At 48.8% G+C, this 21,118-nt stretch overlaps 1 protein-coding gene across 2 annotated transcripts in view; it reads right to left on the bottom strand.

Annotated features, from left to right (window-relative positions):
• Positions 1-5,478: 5,478 nt before the first annotated feature.
• The window catches only part of NDST1 (N-deacetylase and N-sulfotransferase 1), a 50,825-nt gene continuing 35,185 nt past the window's right edge, over positions 5,479-21,118 (bottom strand). Inside the window, exons 8-14 of one of the 2 annotated variants that reach the window (XM_068979692.1) lie at positions 19,569-19,665; positions 18,270-18,393; positions 16,073-16,247; positions 13,629-13,799; positions 12,901-13,010; positions 11,433-11,535; positions 5,479-6,530 (exon numbers count right to left, since the gene is read on the bottom strand). In XM_068979692.1, the coding sequence (XP_068835793.1) occupies positions 6,411-6,530; positions 11,433-11,535; positions 12,901-13,010; positions 13,629-13,799; positions 16,073-16,247; positions 18,270-18,393; positions 19,569-19,665 (900 nt within the window). In that variant the 3' untranslated portion in view covers positions 5,479-6,410. The remainder of the gene's footprint in view (positions 6,531-11,432; positions 11,536-12,900; positions 13,011-13,628; positions 13,800-16,072; positions 16,248-18,269; positions 18,394-19,568; positions 19,666-21,118) is intronic. The other variant, XM_068979693.1, reaches the window with a different exon arrangement.

Here is a 21,118-nt window from a genome sequence, read left to right as displayed (position 1 = left end):
TGCCTTTTCTAAAACCAGCTTGAATATCTGGAAGTTCACAGTTCACGTATTGCTGAAGCCTGGCTTGGAGAATTTTGAGCATTACTTTACTAGCATGTGAGATGAGTGCAATTGTGCAGTAGTTTGAGCATTCTTTGGCATTGCCTTTCTTTGGAATTGGAATGAAAACTGACCTTTTCCAGTCCTGTGGCCACTGCCAAGTTTTCCAAATTTGCTGGCATATTGAGTGGAGCACTTTCACAGCATCATCTTTCAGGATTTGAAACAGCTCAACTGGAATTCCATCACCTCCACTAACTTTGTTCATAGTGATGCTTCCTAAGGCCCACTTGACTTCACATTCCAGGATGTCTGGCTCTAGATGCGTGATCACACCATCATGATTATCCGGGTCATGAAGATCTTTTTCGTACAGTTCTTCTGTGTATTCTTGCCACCACTTCTTAATATCTTCTGCTTCTGTTCGGTCCATACCATTTCTGTCCTTTATCGAGCCCATCTTTGCATGAAATTTTCCCTTTGTATCTCTAATGTAGGTGTCCCTTTCCCCCACATCCTGTTCAGCCTGTATCCTTAGTAGATGTTTTAAAGATAATCACTCTGACTGGTGGGAGGTGTTACCTTGTTGCAATTTTGAGTCCCCTGTCTCTAATCATTAGCCATGTTAACCATCTTTTCCTGTGCTTTTTCTTTTTTAAATAATAGTGAAACTAATATTTACCTCTTGAAATTGGCCTCCAGAGAGTCGTCCTGATTTGAATTCTTTTTTGATTACCTCTCCCAGGATATTTCTTGAGAGCTGGGGCGGCAGGCCTTGTGAATAATCAGTGCCAAGTTGCTGTTACAGGCAGTGTCCACACCGAGGCAGCACTTATGTTTCCTGCTGTGTCCCAGCAGACCCCAAGGCAGCCGTCCCCAATTCTGGGGAGCTTCTCAGGATGACCCTTGGTGGCTTGACTCAAGTGTCCCCACACCTTCCTGTGAGGCAGGGACTGTTTAAAAGCCACATTTCTGGATCTCTCTCCGAGGTTCTGAGTGGACAGGACTAGGGGAGGCTGGGAATGTGCATTTTGTAAAGTTCCCCAGCGGCCTCTGAGGGAGCGGCTTCTGCCTCTCTGCTCCCCACCTCTGCCCCACCCCGGCAAACTTGACCTCAACCAAGCAGGGAGAACTAGGAAGTCAGTCATTTCATCCAAAGTTTTCACTTCTTGGGCAGTAGGAGGAATTAATTGGAATTCATTAATTAGAACCTGCAGGAGCCACCTATCTGAACCAGGGTTCCCTGAGTGGGGCGCCTCAGTGTGCTAGAGAGGCTGTTAAAATGCAGGTGCTCGGGTCACACACGCATCTGCCACGGAGGAATCCTTGGGGGCACAGAAAGGGAATCTGCATTTGAATCAAGCTCTCCAGAGTGGCCACTGAGCCCAACACCTTCCACGCCCCTAAGAGGTGAGAGAAACTGAAGATCCAAGCGTAAGGGTGACTTATCTTCAATCACATCACACGCTGAGGGCAGAACTCTCTCTAGACAGAGGCTCCTCGCAGCACAGAACTCCAGCACTTACTGTCCAGTGTGCCTGAGAGCTCTCTGTCACCTGAGAGACCCCATCTGGCTGTCCTGGGACAGGCCCCTACCGGCTGCGGCTTATCCTCTGTGGGATTGGTCTTTGATCTGATAAAGTCACTGTGATTACAGGGGTGGCCACAGCGGCCACCGTGCGAACACCCTTCTCTCTACCACTCCTGTGGGCCTTGAAAAAAGATCAGACAGACAGATGTGACCAAGGTGTACAAACAGAACCCCACTTTATTAGCAGTTAGTTCGAGATTGTACATTAACGGAGGAAGGTTCCCACGTTCAACACAACCCAAAACGGCTGGTTTGAGAGCCCTGATCAGCTGAGTGGGGACGCACCCTCCTCTCTCCTCCCCACCCACAAAGGAAGGAAACCTCTGCCTGTTCCCCTAACCTGCCCCCCACCCTCTCAGTCAGCCCTCTCCTCTCTCCCCAGGAAATGACATGAATTTCATGCACAAATTACAAAAGGAGCCCTCTTGCTGATAATAAAAGCTAGCACAGTCATAGAAAACCCTCACCGCCCTCATTCTCCTCAAGGGTCACAGAGAGGAGGGAGGGAGGGATGAACTTATTAGGATGAAACACAGCCAGTCTTCCCTGGGCCCTCGACACTGACTGCACACGAGGCCCACGGCTCTCCCTGGTGGGAGCTGACGAAGGGAAGCCATGGGGACAGGCAGCCCCAGCCAGGCAAGCAAGCCGGAAGCCCAGCACTGCCTGAAGAGCAGGGGGCCTCCATCCCCACCTCAACGAGAGCAGACCCCTTCCTTCTTCGATGTCTGAAAAGCCCATGCTGCAGCCCCATCTGCTTGTTCTAGATGGGGAAATTAAGCCCCTGGGAGGAAAACTGTGACTGAGCTACTCGGTGCACACAACTTGGACAAAACTTCACATCTCCTGCCTCAGCCCAGCGCTCTTTCTCCCTAACCGCGGCCTGCGCAATGCACCCTCCCCTTTCTTTGGTGCATCCTTGCGGCTCTGCCCTCATGCACACAGACCATGGGCCTCCAAGAAGCGAAAACCCAGAGATGCAAAACAGAGAGAAAGAGATACTATTTGGTGCCCTGTTTCCAGTTCTAGGATCAGAAGAACACAGGACCTTATGAGTCCAAGATGCCTCATTTCCAACAGGCCCAGCCTCCACGTGTGCAGCCTCTTCCTTCTAGACTCTCCCAGCCCAGTCGTGAAGCTGCCTCCCCCGCCCTCTCCAGGAGCTCTGGCCTGCCCCTCTGTTGATTTGGCACTTGGTACAGTGCCCTGACAGCAAAGGGACTGAAGTTTTTAAGTCAGCAACAAAAGGTAACACTCCCCATAGCCTAAATCACCCTTGCCAGTACGAGGATTAGAGGAACTAGACCCCTTGAAAAACAGATCAGCTTGCGGGACGTCGAGCCTCAGAAATAACGTCATTTAAAAAACCAAAGTGAGCAGAATGGAAACTCCACTGGTTTGAAAGAGATTTTAGAAAACACACTTCCAAGATGCAACTTGTGTACCTTAACTAGTTCCTAATTCTAAAACCAGGCATAAATTATTTGGGGGAACTTTAAATAGGGACTGATGTTACTGGGAAATGACTGTTGTCTTGGGTGTGATGGAGGGCCAACTGAAGGAAAATGACCTATCTCTTAGGAGATGCAGGCTGAAGTATTTGGGGGTGGAGTCTTAATGATAACTGCAACTTTTAAACTAGTTCAGAAAAAGTGTACAGACAAAAAGATTAAAAAATGTGGCAAAATGTTCACTGTGAGTCTAAACCGTGGGTAGTGGGAGTTAGTTATAGAATACTGGGTACAACATTTACTTGCTCTTTCTAACATACCTGTGGGGACAGCTCCATGTTGGGACCAACTGGTCTCTGCAGGTCAGCCCAGCAGTTTCCTCCTGCTGGGAACAGACCACTGCTCCCTCGCTGGGCCCCAGAGGCACTGGCTGCTCCTATTGAGAGGTGCAGAAGAGACCCATCCTTACACCTCAGACTCTTTCTCCAAGTGCAAGGCGCCTGCCGTGGGCAGCTCTAGAACCCCGGTGACACAGCACACCTGCTCCCAGCCTGGGGCACAGGTGTGTGGAGGAGATGGCAGAAGGGGGGCAGTTTCTGCTCTTGTTTGCAGGCCAGACAGTGACTTAGTGACATGGAGGATGCAGAGGACACTGCACCACCGACCTCTGGTTTTCTTCCCCTCTCAGGGGGATCTGTGTACTCAGTAGCCAAAGAGCCCCTAGGGCTCTCTCCCCTCCCCAGTACCTCCAAGTCCTGGCAGGGGGTCCTTGAGACAGATTCCTTTAGTGGGAAGGGAAAAAGTAGCAGTGACCAGACAGACTTACAACACGTGACAGGTCAAGTCCCTAGGATTTCCTCTGCTTCCTCAGGGTCTCAAACCTGCCTGTTTCTTCCTCAGGCTGGAGGAGAAGGGGACCGGACCCACCCGCCCCTCAAGGACAGACCTCAGACGGTGGGAGCTGTGAGGTCCTCATCACAGAACACAAGCCTTGCACTGAAGGCTGGGCTCTGCACTGCGGAAGCCACTGCCAGCTCTGGGAGTCTGGTTCCTGGTGCAAGTAAGTCCTCACAAGCATGCACGCAGGCTTGCCACCCAGTCCTCAGACACTCTGCTCCTCAGCCCCCGCCGGGCTGGCAGTGCCAGGTTCTAAGGCCCCGTGAAAAGCATAATGGGAACACTTTCCTCGGGGGACAGGAGAACCACATGCGGCCAGCTCCACAGAACACTCCACTTCTCCATTCCACGGAGACCCCGGGAACCAAGATCCAGGTTTCCAGGCTGGGGAAGGGCCTTCTGAGGTGGGGCGAGCACGACAGGAATGCAGATCTGGGACTGAGAAGGCACCGGGCTGGGAAGGAGTGGTTTGTCCCCATATCCTGGAATGACCAAAGGTGTGACCGCTGGAGGGACAGCAACCTGGCAGGGCAGGGTCCCAAGGACAGGCTCAGAGGCAGTGTGGCATTGGAAGAGGAGCTCTGGGCATGGAAGCGGGAGCCTCAAGTTCGCTTCTTGGCCCTGCTCCCAGTCAATTCTGTGACGTCGGCCCAGGAGGCCACCTCCACTTTCTGGAGCTGTGTCCACACCCGTTGAGGAACTCCTCAGCCCCAGCATCCTATGAACAAAGACCAGGCTCTCTAGAAAGGATTTCCGAGGTGTCAGTTCAAAGCTGAACTGGCAGTGGGAGGGACTGGGGAAAAGGCACCCCAGCCTTAGTCACTTCACATTGTTAAGAGGGGGGTAGGGGCAGGCCCCCATCAGAAACTAGCCCAGAGATCCGCTTGTCTGCAGAGGGGCTGGAGACAGCTCTGGGGGGGTCCTGGGGGGCCCCAAGCTCCCAGGGCAGCTCCCCACCTAGCACCATGTGAGGGGAAGGGGGACAGGCCAGCATTCAGCCCCGGGGTCTCCTACCTCAGCCTGGCTGTTTCCTTTGATCAGAAGTCCCTGGGATCACTGCACCTCACGAAGGCAGACTTCCTGGAGACAACAGGTCTTCCCTCTGCATCTTACCACCCCTGTTCCCCTGGAGAAGCTGCCGGGCAGCCATGGCACCTGACCTTTCCAAGGGCACATCCATTCTGTGTCCTTGAGGCCCCCACACGTGAAGATACATACCGCCCCCCCAACCCATCCCATGCTCTAGCACTGAGATAGGACACCCTTTGGGACTGGGGCTTGCCACCATTCTATATGACTGAATTAAAAACAAACCCAACCAAAAAAATATAATATATATATATATATATATATATATATATACACAGTTATATATATATATATGTAACACAGTGCAACCCCAGCACCCAGGGTATAAACTCTGGCACCAAGAAAAAAAAAAAATTAAAATACTTTAGCTTCTTAGTACTTGGGAGGTTAAGGGGAGCTCTAGGTACCCTCGGCCCCAGGGAGCTGGCGTCAGGAAGAGGTGGTGGTCTCACCAACTCTGTCCAGCATCTGCCTGGGGTCAAGGCAGGGGCCTGGGGGCAACAAATGTACACTGGAGCATGTATACAGCCGGCCCCACGACCGCCTCAGTCTCTTACCACAGGAAACACCACGCATGTCATATCCCAGGGGGAGAGAGGGGGCAGGGTTGAGGACTGGGTCTCTGGGTCCAAATGGCATGGCAGTGCCCCTGGGGCCCTGAAGGTGGCCTTGAGAACCGGGTGGGTACTGTATGAACCAGCGGCTCTATCCCCAAAGCGGGAAGATGAGATGCAAAGGTATGGGCCGCAATGGGTGTGGAGGTCCAGCATTCTCTCAAGGCAGCCACCCTCACACCCCGCCTGTGGCTGCCTCTGGGTTTCCAGCTGACCCCTCTGAAAAGCCTGGCTTGAAACGTCAGTGACATGTCCAATTTCTCTCCCTGGTTTGCCAGAGGCCCCAGCTGGACCCTTGTCCTTGTTGTCAGGAGGACAGAGACGACGTGGCAGCTAATACTGAGTGGACGCCCTACAGGGGCAGGGAGCAATGGATGGGGAGAGCACGGTGGGTAGGACACAGTGAGGGCCAGAGAACAGAGTCCTGTGCCTCCTTCCTACCAGCCTGTGGCCTTCCACCAACAGGAAGTGGCCTCCCCATGAAAGACTGTGAGCGGAACGGACCGCAGGTGGCAAGGGAGGTCCGAGAGGCCACCGACGGCGTGCTGGATGCTCTGAGGCACGTGGGCACCTGCCTGGGCTCTCCTCCTGGCTGGCCCGGGCCGTGGCGGAGTATTGCTGTGAGTGCTTGGCCAGCCGGGTCCCACTCCCCACTCTGCAGGTCAGTCTGGCTCAGCGTGTGGCGGGACATCCCTGCCGTCACATTCAGTCCGGCGGTGGGGGCCGCGGCTACCTGGTGTTCTGCAGCTCCTCCCGGAGCCAGGTTGGCAGTGTCTGGCCCATCTTGTACAGCAGCTTGGAAAGCTCGACGTTGTGGTCCCGGTAATAGTCCTTCAGGAAGGCACGGGACTGCAACAGGAAGGGAAGCTCAGACGCTGGTCATGTGCTGGTTCGAGTGACCCCCGCCCCTGCCTCTGGAAAACCAGCACCCCGCTGCCATCATCGCCCACTCCCATTATTTATTCACAACCTTCTTCAAAATGGTAACCTTCAAAAGAAAACATATAGTAAAGCACCAAACTGTAGTGCACAAGGTCAAAACTCGTGTTTGGGAGAAAAGAGAGAGAATTAATCAAGAGTACTTTGTTGAGGATTTTTGCATCCATGTTCATCAGTGATATTCGCTGATAATTTTATTTTTTCTGTGGTAGTATCCTCATCTGGTTTTGGTATCAGGGTGGGTGATGGTGGCCTCACAGAATGAGTTTGGGAGTATTCCTTCCCCTGCAATTTTTTGGAAGAGTTTCAGAAGGTTAAGTGTTAACTCTTCTCTAAATGTTTGATAGAATTTATCTGTAAAGCCCTCTGGCCCTGGACTTTGGTTTGTTGGGAGTTTTTAAATCACATTTTCAATTTCCACTTAAGTACTTGTGATTGGTGTGTTCCTATTTTCTATTTCTTCCTTGTTCCGTCTTGGCAGGTTGTACCTTGCTAAGAATTTGTCCCTTTCGTCTAGGGTGTCTATTTTGCTGGTGTTCAGGTAAGTGCTGAGAGGAGTTTCCAACGGTCCTTTGAATTTCTGTGGTGTCAGTTGCAGCTTTTCCTTTTTCCTTTCTAATTTTATTGATTTACACCCTTTCCCCTTTTTATCTTGATGAGTCTGGCTAATGGTTTATCAACTTTGTTTATCTTTTCAAAGACCTAGCTTTTAGTTTCATTGATCTTTTCTACTGTTTCCTTCATCACTGTTACATTTATTTCTGCTCTGATCTTTATCCTCAACAAAATACTAGCAATTCTAATCCAACAATATAGTAAAAGGATCATACACCATGATTAAGTGGGATTTATTTCAGGGATACAAGGAGTTTTCAGTATCTTCAAGTCAATTAGTGTGATACACCCCATCAACAAACTGAAGAATAAAAACCATATGATCATCTCAATTGATGCAGAAAAAGCTTTTGACAAAACTCAACACCAATGTATGATTAAAAACTGTCCAGAAAGTGGGCATAGAGAAAACCTACCTCAATATAACAAAGGCCATATATGACAAACCTACAGCTAACATCATTCTCAATGGTGAAAAGCTGAAAGCATTTCCTCTAAAATCAGGAACGAGACAAGGATGTCCACTCTCGCCACTTTTATTCAACATAGCTTTGGGAGTCTAGCCACGGCAATCAGAAAGGAAAAAAAAGAAAGAAAAGGAATCCAAATTGGAAAAGCAGTAAAACCATCACTGTTTGCAAATGACACACTATACAAAGAAAATCCTAAAGATGTTACCAGACAACTACCAGAGCTCATCAATGAATCTGGTAAAGCTGCAGGATACAAAATTAATACACAGAAATCTACTGCATTTCTATACACTAACAACAAAATATCAGAAATAAACAATCCTATTTACCAATGCATTGAAAAGAATAAAATACCTAGATGTAAGGCCAGATACTATAAAACTCTTTAGAAGAAAACATGGGCAGAACATTCTTTGACATAAATCACCGCAAGATCTTATTTGACCTACCTCCTAGAGTAATGAAAATAAAAACAAAAATAAACAAACAGGACCATAAACAAAACAAAAAGAACCCTCAGAACGGGAGAAAATCTTTGCAAATGAAGCAACAAGGGATTAATCTCCAAAATATACAGACAGCGCATGTAGCTCAATGTCAAAAAGCAAACAATCCAATCAAGACATGGGTGGAAGACATAAGCAAAGATGGCTTAAAGAGCACATGGAAAGATACTCCATATCACTGATTGCTAGAGAAAAGCAAATCAAAACTACAGTGGGGTATCACCTCATGCCAGTCAGAATGGCCATCATCAAAAAATCTACAATTAATACTGGAGCAGATGTGGAGAAAAGGAAACCCTCCTACACTGTAGATGGGAGGGTAAATTGGTGCAACCACTGTGGAAAACAGTATGGAAGTGCCTTAGAAAACTAAAAATAGACCTACCATGTGATCCAGGAATCCCAGTCCTAGGCATATACTGAAGGAAACAGTAGTGAGAAGAAAAAAAAGTGCACCCCAGGGGTCACTGCAGCATTTATGAACTTATTTACAAAACAGAAACAGACTCAGAGATTTTGCAAACAAGCTTATGGTTACTAAAGGGGGAGGAGAATAAACTGGGAGTTTGGGATTGATATATATACACTGCTATATTTAAAACAGATAACCAACAAGACTTACTGTATAGCACAGGGAACTATGCTTAATATTTTATAATAACCTAAACGGGAAAAGCATTTGAGAAAGAATAGGTATGTGCATATGTACAAATGAGTCACTTTACACCTAAAACTAACACAACATTGTTTATCAACTATACTCCGATATGAAATAAAAATTTAGAAAAAGAAACAGAACACTCCCTAACACCATATATGAAAATAAACTCAAAATGATATAAAGACCTAAACGTAAGGCATGATACCACAAAACTCCCAGAAGAGTAACACAGGCAAAACATTCTGGCATAAATCATAGCAATGTTTTCTTAGGTCAGTCTCCCAAGACAAAAGAAATAAAAGCAAAAATAAAGAAATGGAACCAAACTAAACTTAAAAGCTTCTGCAAAGAAAACACTGACAAAATGAGAAGAGAAAATATGTGCAAACAATGCAGCCAAGGAGTTAATTTCCAAAACATACAAGCAGTTCATGTGACTCAGTATCAAAAAAGCAACTCGGTTGAAAGAGCAGAGCTGAGCCGACACTTCTCTGAAGGGAACATACAGATGATTGACAGGCACGTGAAGGGACAGTCAGCATGGCTAAGTGCTGGAGAAACAGAAATCAAAACCACAATGAGAGCACTCCACAAGGATGAGAACGGACAACATCGAAGACCTACAGAAGATAAATGCTGGAGAGAATGTGGAGAAAAGGGATCCCTCCTATACTGTTGGTGGGGATGTACCAATTGGAGAACTATGGCAAACAATAGGTTCCTTTATAAAAACTAGTCATTGCAGCATTAGTTATAATAGCTAGGATATGGAAGCAACCTAGATGTCCACTGACAGCTGAACGGATAAAGAAGCTGTGGTCCATATATATAACGGAATATTAGCCATAAAAGGGCATGCATCTGAGTCAGTTCTAGTGAGGTGGATGAACCTAGAGCGTGTTATACAGAGTGAAGTCAGAGAAAAACAAATATCGTATGTTAACACATATATATGGAACCCAGAAGGATGGTACTGATGAACCCATTTGCAGGGCAGGAACAGAGACACAGTCATAGAGGTCAGACTTGTGGTTACAGTGGGGGAAGAAGAGGGTGAGACAAATACAGAGTAACATTAAAACACAAATGTTACCATGTGTTAAACAGACAGCTAGTGGGGAGCTGCTGAGCGACACAGGACCCCAGTGTGGTGCGCTGTGATAACCGAGAGGGGCGGGATGTGGTGAGGACTGGGAGGGAGGCTCAAGACGGAGGGGACATATGTATACCTATGGCTGCTTCATGCTGATATATGACAGATACCAACACGATTCCATAAAGCAATTTTCCTCCAATTAAAAACAAAAACTAAAACCAGATCCACAATATGATCCAGCAATCCAACTCCTAGGCTTATATCCAGAAAGAAAGTAACTCCTTGGGGTGCATGTATCTTTTCACATACATGCACTGGAAAGATGTGTGCACCCCACGTTCACAGCAGTACTGTTTACAATAGCCAAGACGTGGAAGCAACCCATGTGACTATCAACAGATGAATGGATAAGATGAGGCACGTATATATACACAAGGAAATTAAAAAGAATGAACCATTGCCCTTTGCAGCAATGTGGATGGACCTACAGGATATTATCACACTAAGTGAAGTCAGACAGAAAAAGACAAACACTGTATGGTATCACTTAATATGTGGTATCTAAAAAGTAAATCTATTTACAAAACAGAAACAGACTCAAAAGACAAACTTACTTGTTACCAAAGGGAAAGGGAGTGGGGTGGGGCAAATTGGGAGTATGGGATTAACAGATACACAATGCTATATATAAAATAAATAAGTAATGAGGATTTACTGCATAACATAGGGAACAATAGTCAATATCTTGTAATAACCTATAAGGGAAAATAATCTGAGAAATTTATATATGTATATGTATATATATAAACACTAAATCACTTTGCTATGTACCTAAAACAGACAATATTGTAAATCAACTATACTTGGATTTTTAAAAAATGAGCAAGGGATAATGAAAAAACTGGGCAACATAACCACAGTCACAGTTTCGTATGTTTTACCATACATTTATACTATAAAGGATGTCCTCTCCTACAAGAATGCCTCATCCTTCCATGCCATAGGTCCAAATGCTCCCCCATCCTTCCAGGCCCAGCTCCAGAGTCAGCCCCTACCCCATCTGAGAAGCCTTTGCCCGTCCAGCTTCACAGGGTGCGTCCTTGTTCTGAAGTCCCATCGCACATGTGCACACCTAACTACACAATGCGCTTCTTGCCTTGTACTGTACTTACTGGCATGTGTCACTCATTTTCCTCCTAGACTAGGAACTCCCTGAAGGCAAAGAACACGTCTGATTCATTCTCAAAGCCCCATAGCATTCAGCCCTTGTGAAAGGAAATACTGTTTAACTAGATCAACTCTGAGTTGTTAAATCCTAGCCCATGTTTCCTCCTAAGAAAGCTTTTCAAGAAATGTCAAGGCAATGCATTGAGCACTGGGTGTCAGGTAAAGAGAAGCTTCTCTCCAGTACGGGGCCCCATCATTTATTCCCCTGCCATAGGCGGCATGTCTGCTACTTACATCCAAGTCCATCTCCGGGTACTTCCGGCCCTTGCTTTTGCCTAGACACTTGGTTTTTCCTCCTTCGAGCAGCTGGCACCAGAATCCTTTCTTTGGATCAAACCTGTGGAGGTGGGGAAAGCCTTCATCGTTCCTCAGCCTGGAAACCCTCCTGGCACTCTCCAACTCAGGGGCCAGACCCAGTAGAAGAACGTTTAGTGGGGGTTCTTTTGCTTTTTAATAAATTCAATCTTTATCAAGAAATGCTCTATCTACAATTGTGTTTAAGCATGTGTATATCTGGAAAGTTGCTGTTGTTTAGTAAACTCCAGAACTGACAAAGCAAGACTGCCTTCAGAATCTGAAGTCATGCGGGCCTTCCAGGGTATTTTGGGGAGAGCAGGTGCTGTTACCAGGAGGGGAGGTATAGTGATGTCAGAATTCAGTCCCAGATCAGCAACTATCTGGAGATTCTTGGGCATTAGGACAGCAGGAGAACAGAGTTTCCTTCTGGCAGGAGAGCGAGATGGGGGTTTCTGAATGGGTCACAGGGCAGGCATGGTGATGCTGAGGGCAGCTGTCATTTACTGAGATTAGTACATTCTGGGCACTAAGCCAAGAGCTCCACAAGATAGTGTCCCTCGGGAGATAGGAATTATTATTATCTGTACCCCCAACCTATAGAGGAGGAAAGTGAGGCTTGAAGGAACTAAGACACAAGTTCAAAGTCCCACAGTTAAAGTAGTAATGGGTCTGGAATCCTCACCCAGGCATCTCTGCTCCCACAGCTATGCCCTTAGCTGCTGCTCCTCTCTGCCCTCAGAGCAAAGGACTGACTTTCTTTCTCTACCTTCATCCTCCAAAGTAGGGAGATGGCGATATTCTTGCTGCAGGGCTTTCCAGAGAAGGTAGCTGGGGAAGGAGACTTTATTTCTCCTCCTGAGACCCCCTCATCCAGCTGTGTGTCACGGGTCTGTGATTCACCCTCAGACAGCCCCTCCTCAGCCCTGAGTCCCTCAACAAAGGCTGGCACTTATTCACCTTGGGAGGGCATTCTCAGTGTCCTTGCACTGGGTTTTATGTGATGAAAATTATTAACTGTTGACAATATTTATAGTATCTTTTTCCTTAAATTATATTTAAGTCATAAATTAATGCTGAGAAACCCTTAAGGGTATTAGAGCTGCTCATTGCTGGTCTAACTTAAACATTCTGAAAATGTTCAGTCCAGATTGAAAAGAACACCCTAGGGGAAGAACTACCAGAAGAGAACAGAGTCATCACCTCCCTTTTTCTTGAGTCAATACCTTTGTTTATATGACTCAAGTCATATTAACTTTTCTGCTAAACTGCCATCAGGGCCACGCATACTTCCTCATACTTGCTGACTTTAATCTGTGTCTCTCTCCTAATCATTCCAGCCTCCAGCTTTTGGGCCCATGTGCCTGTTTAGAACATCCCCCTGCTGAAAGGCCAAGATAACACTCACGCCAGCGTTTTGTGGTAGTCAATGGTGTTTGTCACCCCAAGGAACTTTTGCACTGTGTCCATCACTTTGGCAGGTTCTGTTCGCAGCAATTTGCCATCCAAGACCAGAATCTGGAAAAAAAAAGTGTGTGATCTGAACCTGTTTTCACTCCTGTGGCCAACAGGCCCCTAGTCTTCTGGGTCAGCAGCCACAGTTATGGGTTGGGGACCCTACGCTCTGTAGAGTGCCTCCTCCTCCTCCTCAGACAGGAGGCGTCCTTGTGCCTCAGTCCTGGGCAGTCTTGCTCCCTGCCGTCTTCTGACTGACACCATCCTCTCCCAGCATTTAATCCATCACCAAGACCCTGTCATTCCCTCCTGCCCCTAAGATACCACCCTCTCTGCCTCTCTCCAAGTTTCTGGACTACATGTCACTCTCTTGCCTAAACCTTCCAAGGGTTTCCTTAAAATGCCTTAGCAACCTGGCTCTTTACCTCTCCAACTGGGCTCTCCCCTCCCTCCCAGGGCCTATTCCAGGGCTTTCTGGGTCCCCTTAGGGTTACAGAGCCTGCTGTGATGGGACAAGGGCTTGGGATAAACAAGACTGAAACCTTTGACGATCCCAAAGACCTAAGTGTCCAACGACTGCATTTCTGGCCCTGTCACTGGTAAAAGAGATCTTGAGGCCCTCAGCTAACTCCCCCAAGTCAGTGCTATGGCTGCCCTCCCGAGGGTCAGGAATAGGCCTACCTGGTTGGCATGAAAGGCGCTGAGCCAGCGCTCGATGTGGGTGGCGTACCAGCCAGGGACCAGGCAGCGGTTCTGGAGGGTGCGCAGTTTCAAGGATGCGTCGGGCCCAGCAGTGATCACCTCATGGAAAGTGTACTTCAGGGCTACCGGGTCATCGTGGGCTCGCTGGTGCTGCAGACAAGCAGGGAGAGAGGGTCAGTGTGTCACATGGAGGCACCAAAGGGAGAGGCTTCTGTGGGGTGGTAACTAGGAGGTGGCCAGGACACCGAGCTGGAGCCAGGAGCCCTGGCCTCAAGATCTGGCTCTACCTGTCATTACCCTTTGACCTCAGGGAAGTCACAGCCCCCTGGAGCCCTAGTTTCCCCATCTTTGCAAGATGGGGGTCAGCCTAGGTCAGAGCTTCTGAATGCTGGTCCCCTTGCACCGTCTCTGTGGTCTCTGCCATGCCCACCTGTGCATGCCAAATCAACAGGATTGTCTTTATGTGGACATATCTTATTCTCATAAATGCATTTCAAAATAAAACTCAATACTGCCTTCACAGACAGAAAACTAGAACCAGCTGTCGTATATAAAGATAATAAAGGTGATCGTTCATAAATACAATAAAAATAAAGCTATGTGCTCACACACCAGGCAGATACAAATGTCTGCTCCAAGCCTTGATGCAGTCAGGCGGGCGGAGCCCGTGATAGGATTGGTGCCCTGGTACAAAGAGACACTACAGAGGTGGTTTGCCGTGACACAGTGACATGGTGGCTGTCTAAAAGCCAGGAAGGGAGCTCTCACCAGGAGCCAGACCAACTGGTACCTCAGTCTTGGACTTGAGATTTCTAGGCTCCAGGACTGCAAGAAAAAAGTGCTGCTGTTTAAGCCACCCAATCTAGAATATTTGCTGTGGCAGCCCAAGCAGACTAAACCAGGACTGGGGAAGAACTGGGAAGGGGAAAACACCAGGTTTGAAGCACCTGAAATAATGCCCCGGCATTATGCAGTCGGCATCTGCAGAGTGCCAAAGTCCACAGATCACGAGCCTGTTCACCAGGGGTGACCCTCAGGAGCCCCCACACCCTCACTGAGCATCACACACAGCCTGGGCCAGGGATTGGGGGACAGCCCCCTTCCTCCTGATCTCCCCTCTGAGGCAGGCCATCATCCTTCCCTTCCCTTCCTTGGACCTCCCTGGACCGTCCTGGGAGGAATCAGCCCCGCTTCTCCTTATCCCGCCTCAGCCACAGACAGAAGAAAGAACAGGGGCTTAGACCTGGAGGAGCTGGGTTCAAAACGCCAGCGCATGAACTTGAGCTAGTCACTGGCTTGATGAACCTGTCTGTGAGGGAGACACAAAGCTCTCCGCCCTCTAGAGGAGGAGGTGCATTAGGACAGAACCCGGATGCCTCCACCCAGGGCTGCTTTCCCTCTGCCTCCCTCTCCTTCCTCTTTCCTCCCCCCATAAATACAGATGGTCGGTCTCTGCTCACTGCCGGGGCACAGGGTAGGGGGCAGCAGGGCACGCAAGAGAAACGGCTTCTGTTCCCCCGGGATCAAAGCCCAGAGGAAAGAATATTGGGGTATAGACAGAAAGTCCTAGATAAGTGAGAGGAAGAGTGGGGTTGCACACCAGATAAGGAGGGTAACCAGGCTTGGGAGGGAGAGGAGGGGAGAGGTCTGTTGGGGGATCTGCACCCAGACTCCTACCAGCCTGTGGTCACAATGAAGCCCCAGAGAGGAAGCTCAGAGAGTGGCCAGGCCTACAGTAGGACCAGCTTTAGAGCAGGAAGCCCCCCACACTGGCATAAGCATAATTCCAGCAAGACTGGCAGGTAGGGGAGGAAACCCCCCAAAAGACCCGAGGTTAAGCTTTCCTATAAGCCCAGTGGAAAGGCGCTCAGAAAAAATTCAGTCAGGTCATTGATATTATAGGAAATTCTAGTTCTTACACAATCAAGTAGAAACTAGAAGCTGTGTTCCCTCACACAAACCACAGTCCAGGTAACTTCCTTCCCTGATCAGGCATTTGCATCCTCCACTAGGAATGGCAGGTCCTGTGTTCTGTCCCTCTCTGAATTCCCAGCCCCACCCAGAGCCCAGTGAGGCGGCAACAGATAGCATGAAGCCTGGATCACTATTCACCAAATCCTGGCTTCAGCAAGACAAAACCAGCCTCCACCTCTACTTGGAGAATCAGAGTCAGAGCAGGTCCCCAGATGAAGCTGGGAGGGGGAGCAGGTAACCTGGCTGGGACTCGGCATGGATTTCTGCCCGGCTCCTCCTCTGGGCTGGGAGCACAGTAGAGGGGACCCTGTTCTTACCCACCAGTGCACTGCAGGAGCCAGCTGAGAGTGAGCACAAAGACGACGCAGGAAAAGTGTTCGCTGATATTTATTAGTGGCTGAGTGGAGGACACAGCCCGTGCCACTGCCCAGGGCCCCTCCCCAGCTCACCTGGTACCAGGAGTAGGCTCGGTCCGCTGGGTTGATGAGGATGGTCAGGACCTTGGCCTTGGGTAACAGGGCTGCTGCCCGCCGGGGAGCCACTTCCGAATCAAAGTAGTTGGCGCTTTTCTCAAAGTAGAAGTCGGAGGTGGTGTTGGAGGGGATAGGGAAGAATTCCATGTACCTGCAGGAAGCCCACAGAAGAGGGCTCACAGGCAAGATTTAGGAGAAGGGGCCTGGGGAACGCAGCCGGGAGGGCCAGGCTCACTGAGGGGTGGAACGTGAGAACGCAAGCAGGCACGCTGCTCTGGGTCTAACGAGGACTTACTTGCCAGGATCCGAGGCAGAGTGGCCACTGGCAGACTCCTTATGAATCAGTTGCTTTTTCGGGGAGACCTCGGGATCAAGAGGATCTAAAGACTTGTGGGTGTGATGTGTGTGGCGGGGCTGGGGGCAGGAGGAGGTGTGTATGCATGGGAAGGGGTTCTGTCTTTTCTTCTTAAATGGGATGCTCCCAGGGTGAAACTGACAGAGCCCTAACCCTTACTGCCACTAGGGGGCGAGCGGGAACGCTTCTGACCCGGGAACCCCAGCACTGAGGGGAAGGACGCCCTCTGCTGCCTCCAGGCTGCAGGGTTTCCTTCCTGACCTGATGGTACTTTCTAAGCTGTCACTGTAGACCAGCAGACAAGGAGGGGAGGCGACTGACTGCCTACCATCTGTCCCCCCACACTCCGCCTGCCTCATATGGGTGAACCTCACAGCTTCCCAGATGAACCTCCCACATCCCGCCCAGAGTGACTGTCCACACCAGTCCTCTGAGATCACCTCTAGGTTGAGGGCCCCTCAGAAAAGAAAATAAACACTCCAGATCCTCCCAGGGGCACCTACTCACGCAAGACGGAGCTACAGCTTCGGAAGTTTCTGGGAACCAAAGCCCACAGAGCCCGTCTTAGTTAAGGGCATAGGATCCCTACTCTATCCTGTGAGGCGAGGTTTCTCCTGGGTGGTCCCAGGGACCCATTTATCAGATTTCAGAGTTACCCGGGGGCCTGGGGGATTTCTGTACCCCTACAAACAAAATATTTGGAGTGGAGCTGAGAAATTGCTAGTTCTCTCACATTTCCAAAATTTCTTTACAAAGTAGCACCTTTATGTTCACAGTTCATTGTTGGTTATACCTAAAGGGAGAAAGCTCTGAGAAAGAAGCTTTTTTGCTAAGTCTGTAGCAAAGCCATCCAGCAGCAAACCCTGACTTCAGAATCTTACTTGGCATAAATGTTCACATACTTTGCTACAGATATATTAATAAACTTGCTAATGGGTGCTGCCCCAGACCTTGGTGAAGGTGCTGTTAAATATGCTATGTCCCTCTAAATCCAGAAAGAGGTGACTTCCAATCATGCATCTGGTTACAATGGATTTTAGATAAGAGATTGTGGCAGTATCAGAGAGAGAAAAAGTCAGCTAGATTGCCTGATAGATGATTGGAAGGAAGAAACAGAAAGAGGCTGCTGGAAATACACAGAGAAATACCAGAAAACAGAATAATGCCCATGAGGCCTCTACTCAGGTAAACCACAGACATAAAAATAATAATAAACAATACACGTATAAGGTTAGAAAAGACAAATAAGAGAGAGGCAAACATAAGAAACACGGTGTGGAAGCATCCCCCCCCAGCACCCACACCCTGGGGTAGCCTCTGGTGACAGCTTCTGGTAGGAATCTGCAACTCCAGCCACGCTCCCAGGAGACTCCCTGAAGACCTAACAAGCCACCTCTGAAGGGCTCACAAGAACGCCTCCTGCTACACGGTCAGTCACACGCAGTGGAAAGGGCCAGCTTTCCGGTCAGAACACCTGGATTTTTAACCCCTGCTCTGTCCTCAGCTCTCAGGGCCTCAGGCGTGTCCCTCTTCTCTTCTTGGACTCGTGAAGGCAAGGAAGGGGAGGGACTCTAACGTCTAGTATTCCGAGTCCAGGCAATAATACAAAGGGGCAAAGGGCTTCCTCATCAAGTGTCCCATCTGTGTGCAGGCTCCAACATCATGACTCAAGGGTCACCGCACTCTGTCCCTGTTTACAGGAACTGGCTGCGTGTGAGCAAGCGCCAGCTGCTTCCTGCTGTGGCCTCAGCAGACCTCCTCCTTGGCAGCCTCCATGGCGGCCGTCCTGTCCCACTGCTGACAGAAAGACCCACTCACCAGTCGATGCCTTTGTGATAGTTGTGGCCGTTAAAAAACTGGATCTCCTCAAAGGTCTCAGAGCTGGGGTAGTTGCTGCTGAGGTCAGGGTGCATGCCCAGGAACAGATAGAGGGCCGTGGTACCTGCAGGGAAGGAAGGCGGGTGAGACCTGGGCCCAGGCCCCCAGTGAAAACACAGTCTGAAATCCTGAGTTCTGGTCCTGGCTCTCTGTTACTCACTGGCAGACACTGGAAAAGTCCCTTCTCTTCTCTGGGTTTAGTTTCTTCGTCTCTACCATGAGGGAAACACACTAAACTCAGGACAGGCAAATACAGAGCTTACAGGTGGGCGCCCCAACTCTTGAATCCACTGCAGACATCACTAGCCCATCACAGCACTCTTCATCACAAAGACTTGGTCTCAGAATCCTCAGCACTGTACTCCGGCATTCACATCCACTTGATTACTGTCCCCTCAAAACCCCAGAAGAAGATGGTTTCTGCTGGCCCCTTCAAGCCCTGGGCTTCAGTCCTCTCTGGCACTTGGGAGGAACTCAAGGACAAGGGAGTTCCAGACTCACCAGCCTGCTGGGAAATTCCTGAAGGGCTAAGAAATCTGGCCCAGATGCCTCCTCTTTGAGTTCCCTTCCTTCACTCACACTCCCTCCCCATTCAACAGTACAGGGCTGACCCCCTCCCTTTAGAGGGTCCATTCCTTTCCTACACGGATCTACAGTTAACATGCTTTAATGAGAGGTTTCAGAAGAGAAGAGACCTCAGAGTTCAGTGGTTCAGAGTATATATTTTGGGGGCACAGAGACCAGAGTTCCAGACCTGGATAGGCCATCTTCTAACTAAATGTGTTAGAGAAAGTGACAAGTTCTGTGAGCCAGGAGTGTTTGTCTGTAACATGGGAACAGCCATCCATACCATGTAGTGTGCATGTCACCACTGCAAACAGTCCTAACTTGTCACGGTCTCTTTACCCTGACCCAGTTTTGCCAAGCACTGCTCAGTCTTGCAAAGCATCTGATCTGGGCTTCTCTGCTTGGACCCAAACTCCCAAGAGGACGCCAAGAGAGCTCCCTGAGGCTGTGGTTCACAACAGGAGAATTCAATGCCCAACCTCTACCCTTCCCACCTCCACACTGATGGGCAACTCAAGGTCACCCCAGCTTCGGTCCCACTTCCTAGGAAAGAGTGTGTAGATTACTGGAGAGTGGGACCAGGGCACGACGGTCTCCAGAATTGTGTGGCTGGGACAGCAGGGGAAGCTGTCAGGACAGTAAGGGAAGCTGGTCAAGAGTGGAGAGACCTGCCTGTTTTCTGGGGGCCAATGATGAGGAGCTTTGGGAAGCGGTCACACGTCTTCTCCTTGGACCAGATGTCCTTATGGCGCTTGTCTTCGCAGGGATCCTGAAATGACGGTGGAAGAGATGTCAGGGCGGGGCGGGAGAATGGACTCCGTGAGTGGATTCCAGACTCCCACTGCACATGGACGTGTGGCTCTTACAGCCCTGAGTGACAAGCGTAACTACACGTGTCCTTGTCACACCCCACCTCAGGACACTGAGCTACTGGTAGGCAGCAATGATTTCCGGCCAGTCTCCCACTCCCAGACAAAGCCTTAGAAAATGCTCACCCCAGCACTTGGCGCATAACAGGAGCTCACAGGCTCCTACTGTTGAATTTAAAAGCTCAGCAAGAGGTCAGAAAACTTTATGAAGTATAGTAAATCTTTTGAAATGTTTATTAAATATTTTAGGCTTGGGTACTATCCGGTCTCTGCTATTGGAGCTTGAAAGTAGTCACAGACAGTATGTACAAGAATGAGCATGGCCATGTTCCAATAAAACTTTATTTACAAAAACAGACCACAGGCCAGGCCATACCGACTTAAAAGCTAGGTTGTGGACACCTGGTCTGAACTGTGAGACCATCAATTCAAGCTTCTGCTCCTAGTTTTTGACAGTCCCCACTGGGGCAGACAGCCAAAGTGGAAATGATGCTCAGCTGCAGAAGTGTCTGGTGGTAACATTAAAGTCTGATGCAGTAAAGAACAATACTGCACAGGAACCTGGAACATTAGGTCCATGAATCAAGGTAAACTGCACATGGTCAAGCAGGAGATGGCAGGAGTGAACATCGACATCTTAGTCAGTGAACTAAAGTGATGGGAATGGGCGAATTTAATTCAGATGATTATTATATCTACTACTGTGGGCAAGAATCCCTTAGAAGAAATGGAGTAGCCCTCACAGTCAAAGAAAGAGTCTAAAATGCAGTATTTAGGTGCAGTCTCAAAAACAACAGAAAGGTCTCGGTTCATTTCCAAGGCAAACCACTCAGCATCACAGTAATCCAAGCCTACGCCCCAACCACTAATGCTGAAGAAGATGAACTTGAACAGTTCTATGAAGACCTACAAGATCTTATAGAACTAACACCAAAAAAAGATGTCCTTTTCATCACTGGGAAGTGTAATGCAAAAGCAGGAAGTCAAGAGACACCTTAAGTAACAGGCAAGGTTGGCCTTGGAGTACAAAACGAAGCAGGGCAAAGGCTAACAGAGTTTTGCCAAGACAACACACTGGTCATAGCCAACAACCTCTGCCAACGACACAAGAGACAACTCTACACATGGACATCACCAGAAGTCAATATCAAAATCAGATTGATTATATTCTTTGCAGCCAAAGATGGAGACGCTCTATACAGGCAGCAAAAACAAGACCAGGAGCTGACTGTGGCTCAGATCATGAACTCCTTATTGACAAATTCAGATTTAAGTTGAAGAAGTACGGAAAACCACTAGGCCATTCAGATATAACCTAAATCAAATCCCTTATGATTATACAGTGGAAGTGAC

Source organism: Capricornis sumatraensis, chromosome 9, assembly GCF_032405125.1.
Source record: "Capricornis sumatraensis isolate serow.1 chromosome 9, serow.2, whole genome shotgun sequence".
Taxonomy (NCBI): domain Eukaryota; kingdom Metazoa; phylum Chordata; class Mammalia; order Artiodactyla; family Bovidae; genus Capricornis; species Capricornis sumatraensis.
Note: the sequence above shows the minus strand (reverse complement) of the source record. Positions and strands in the feature narration are given on the sequence as shown.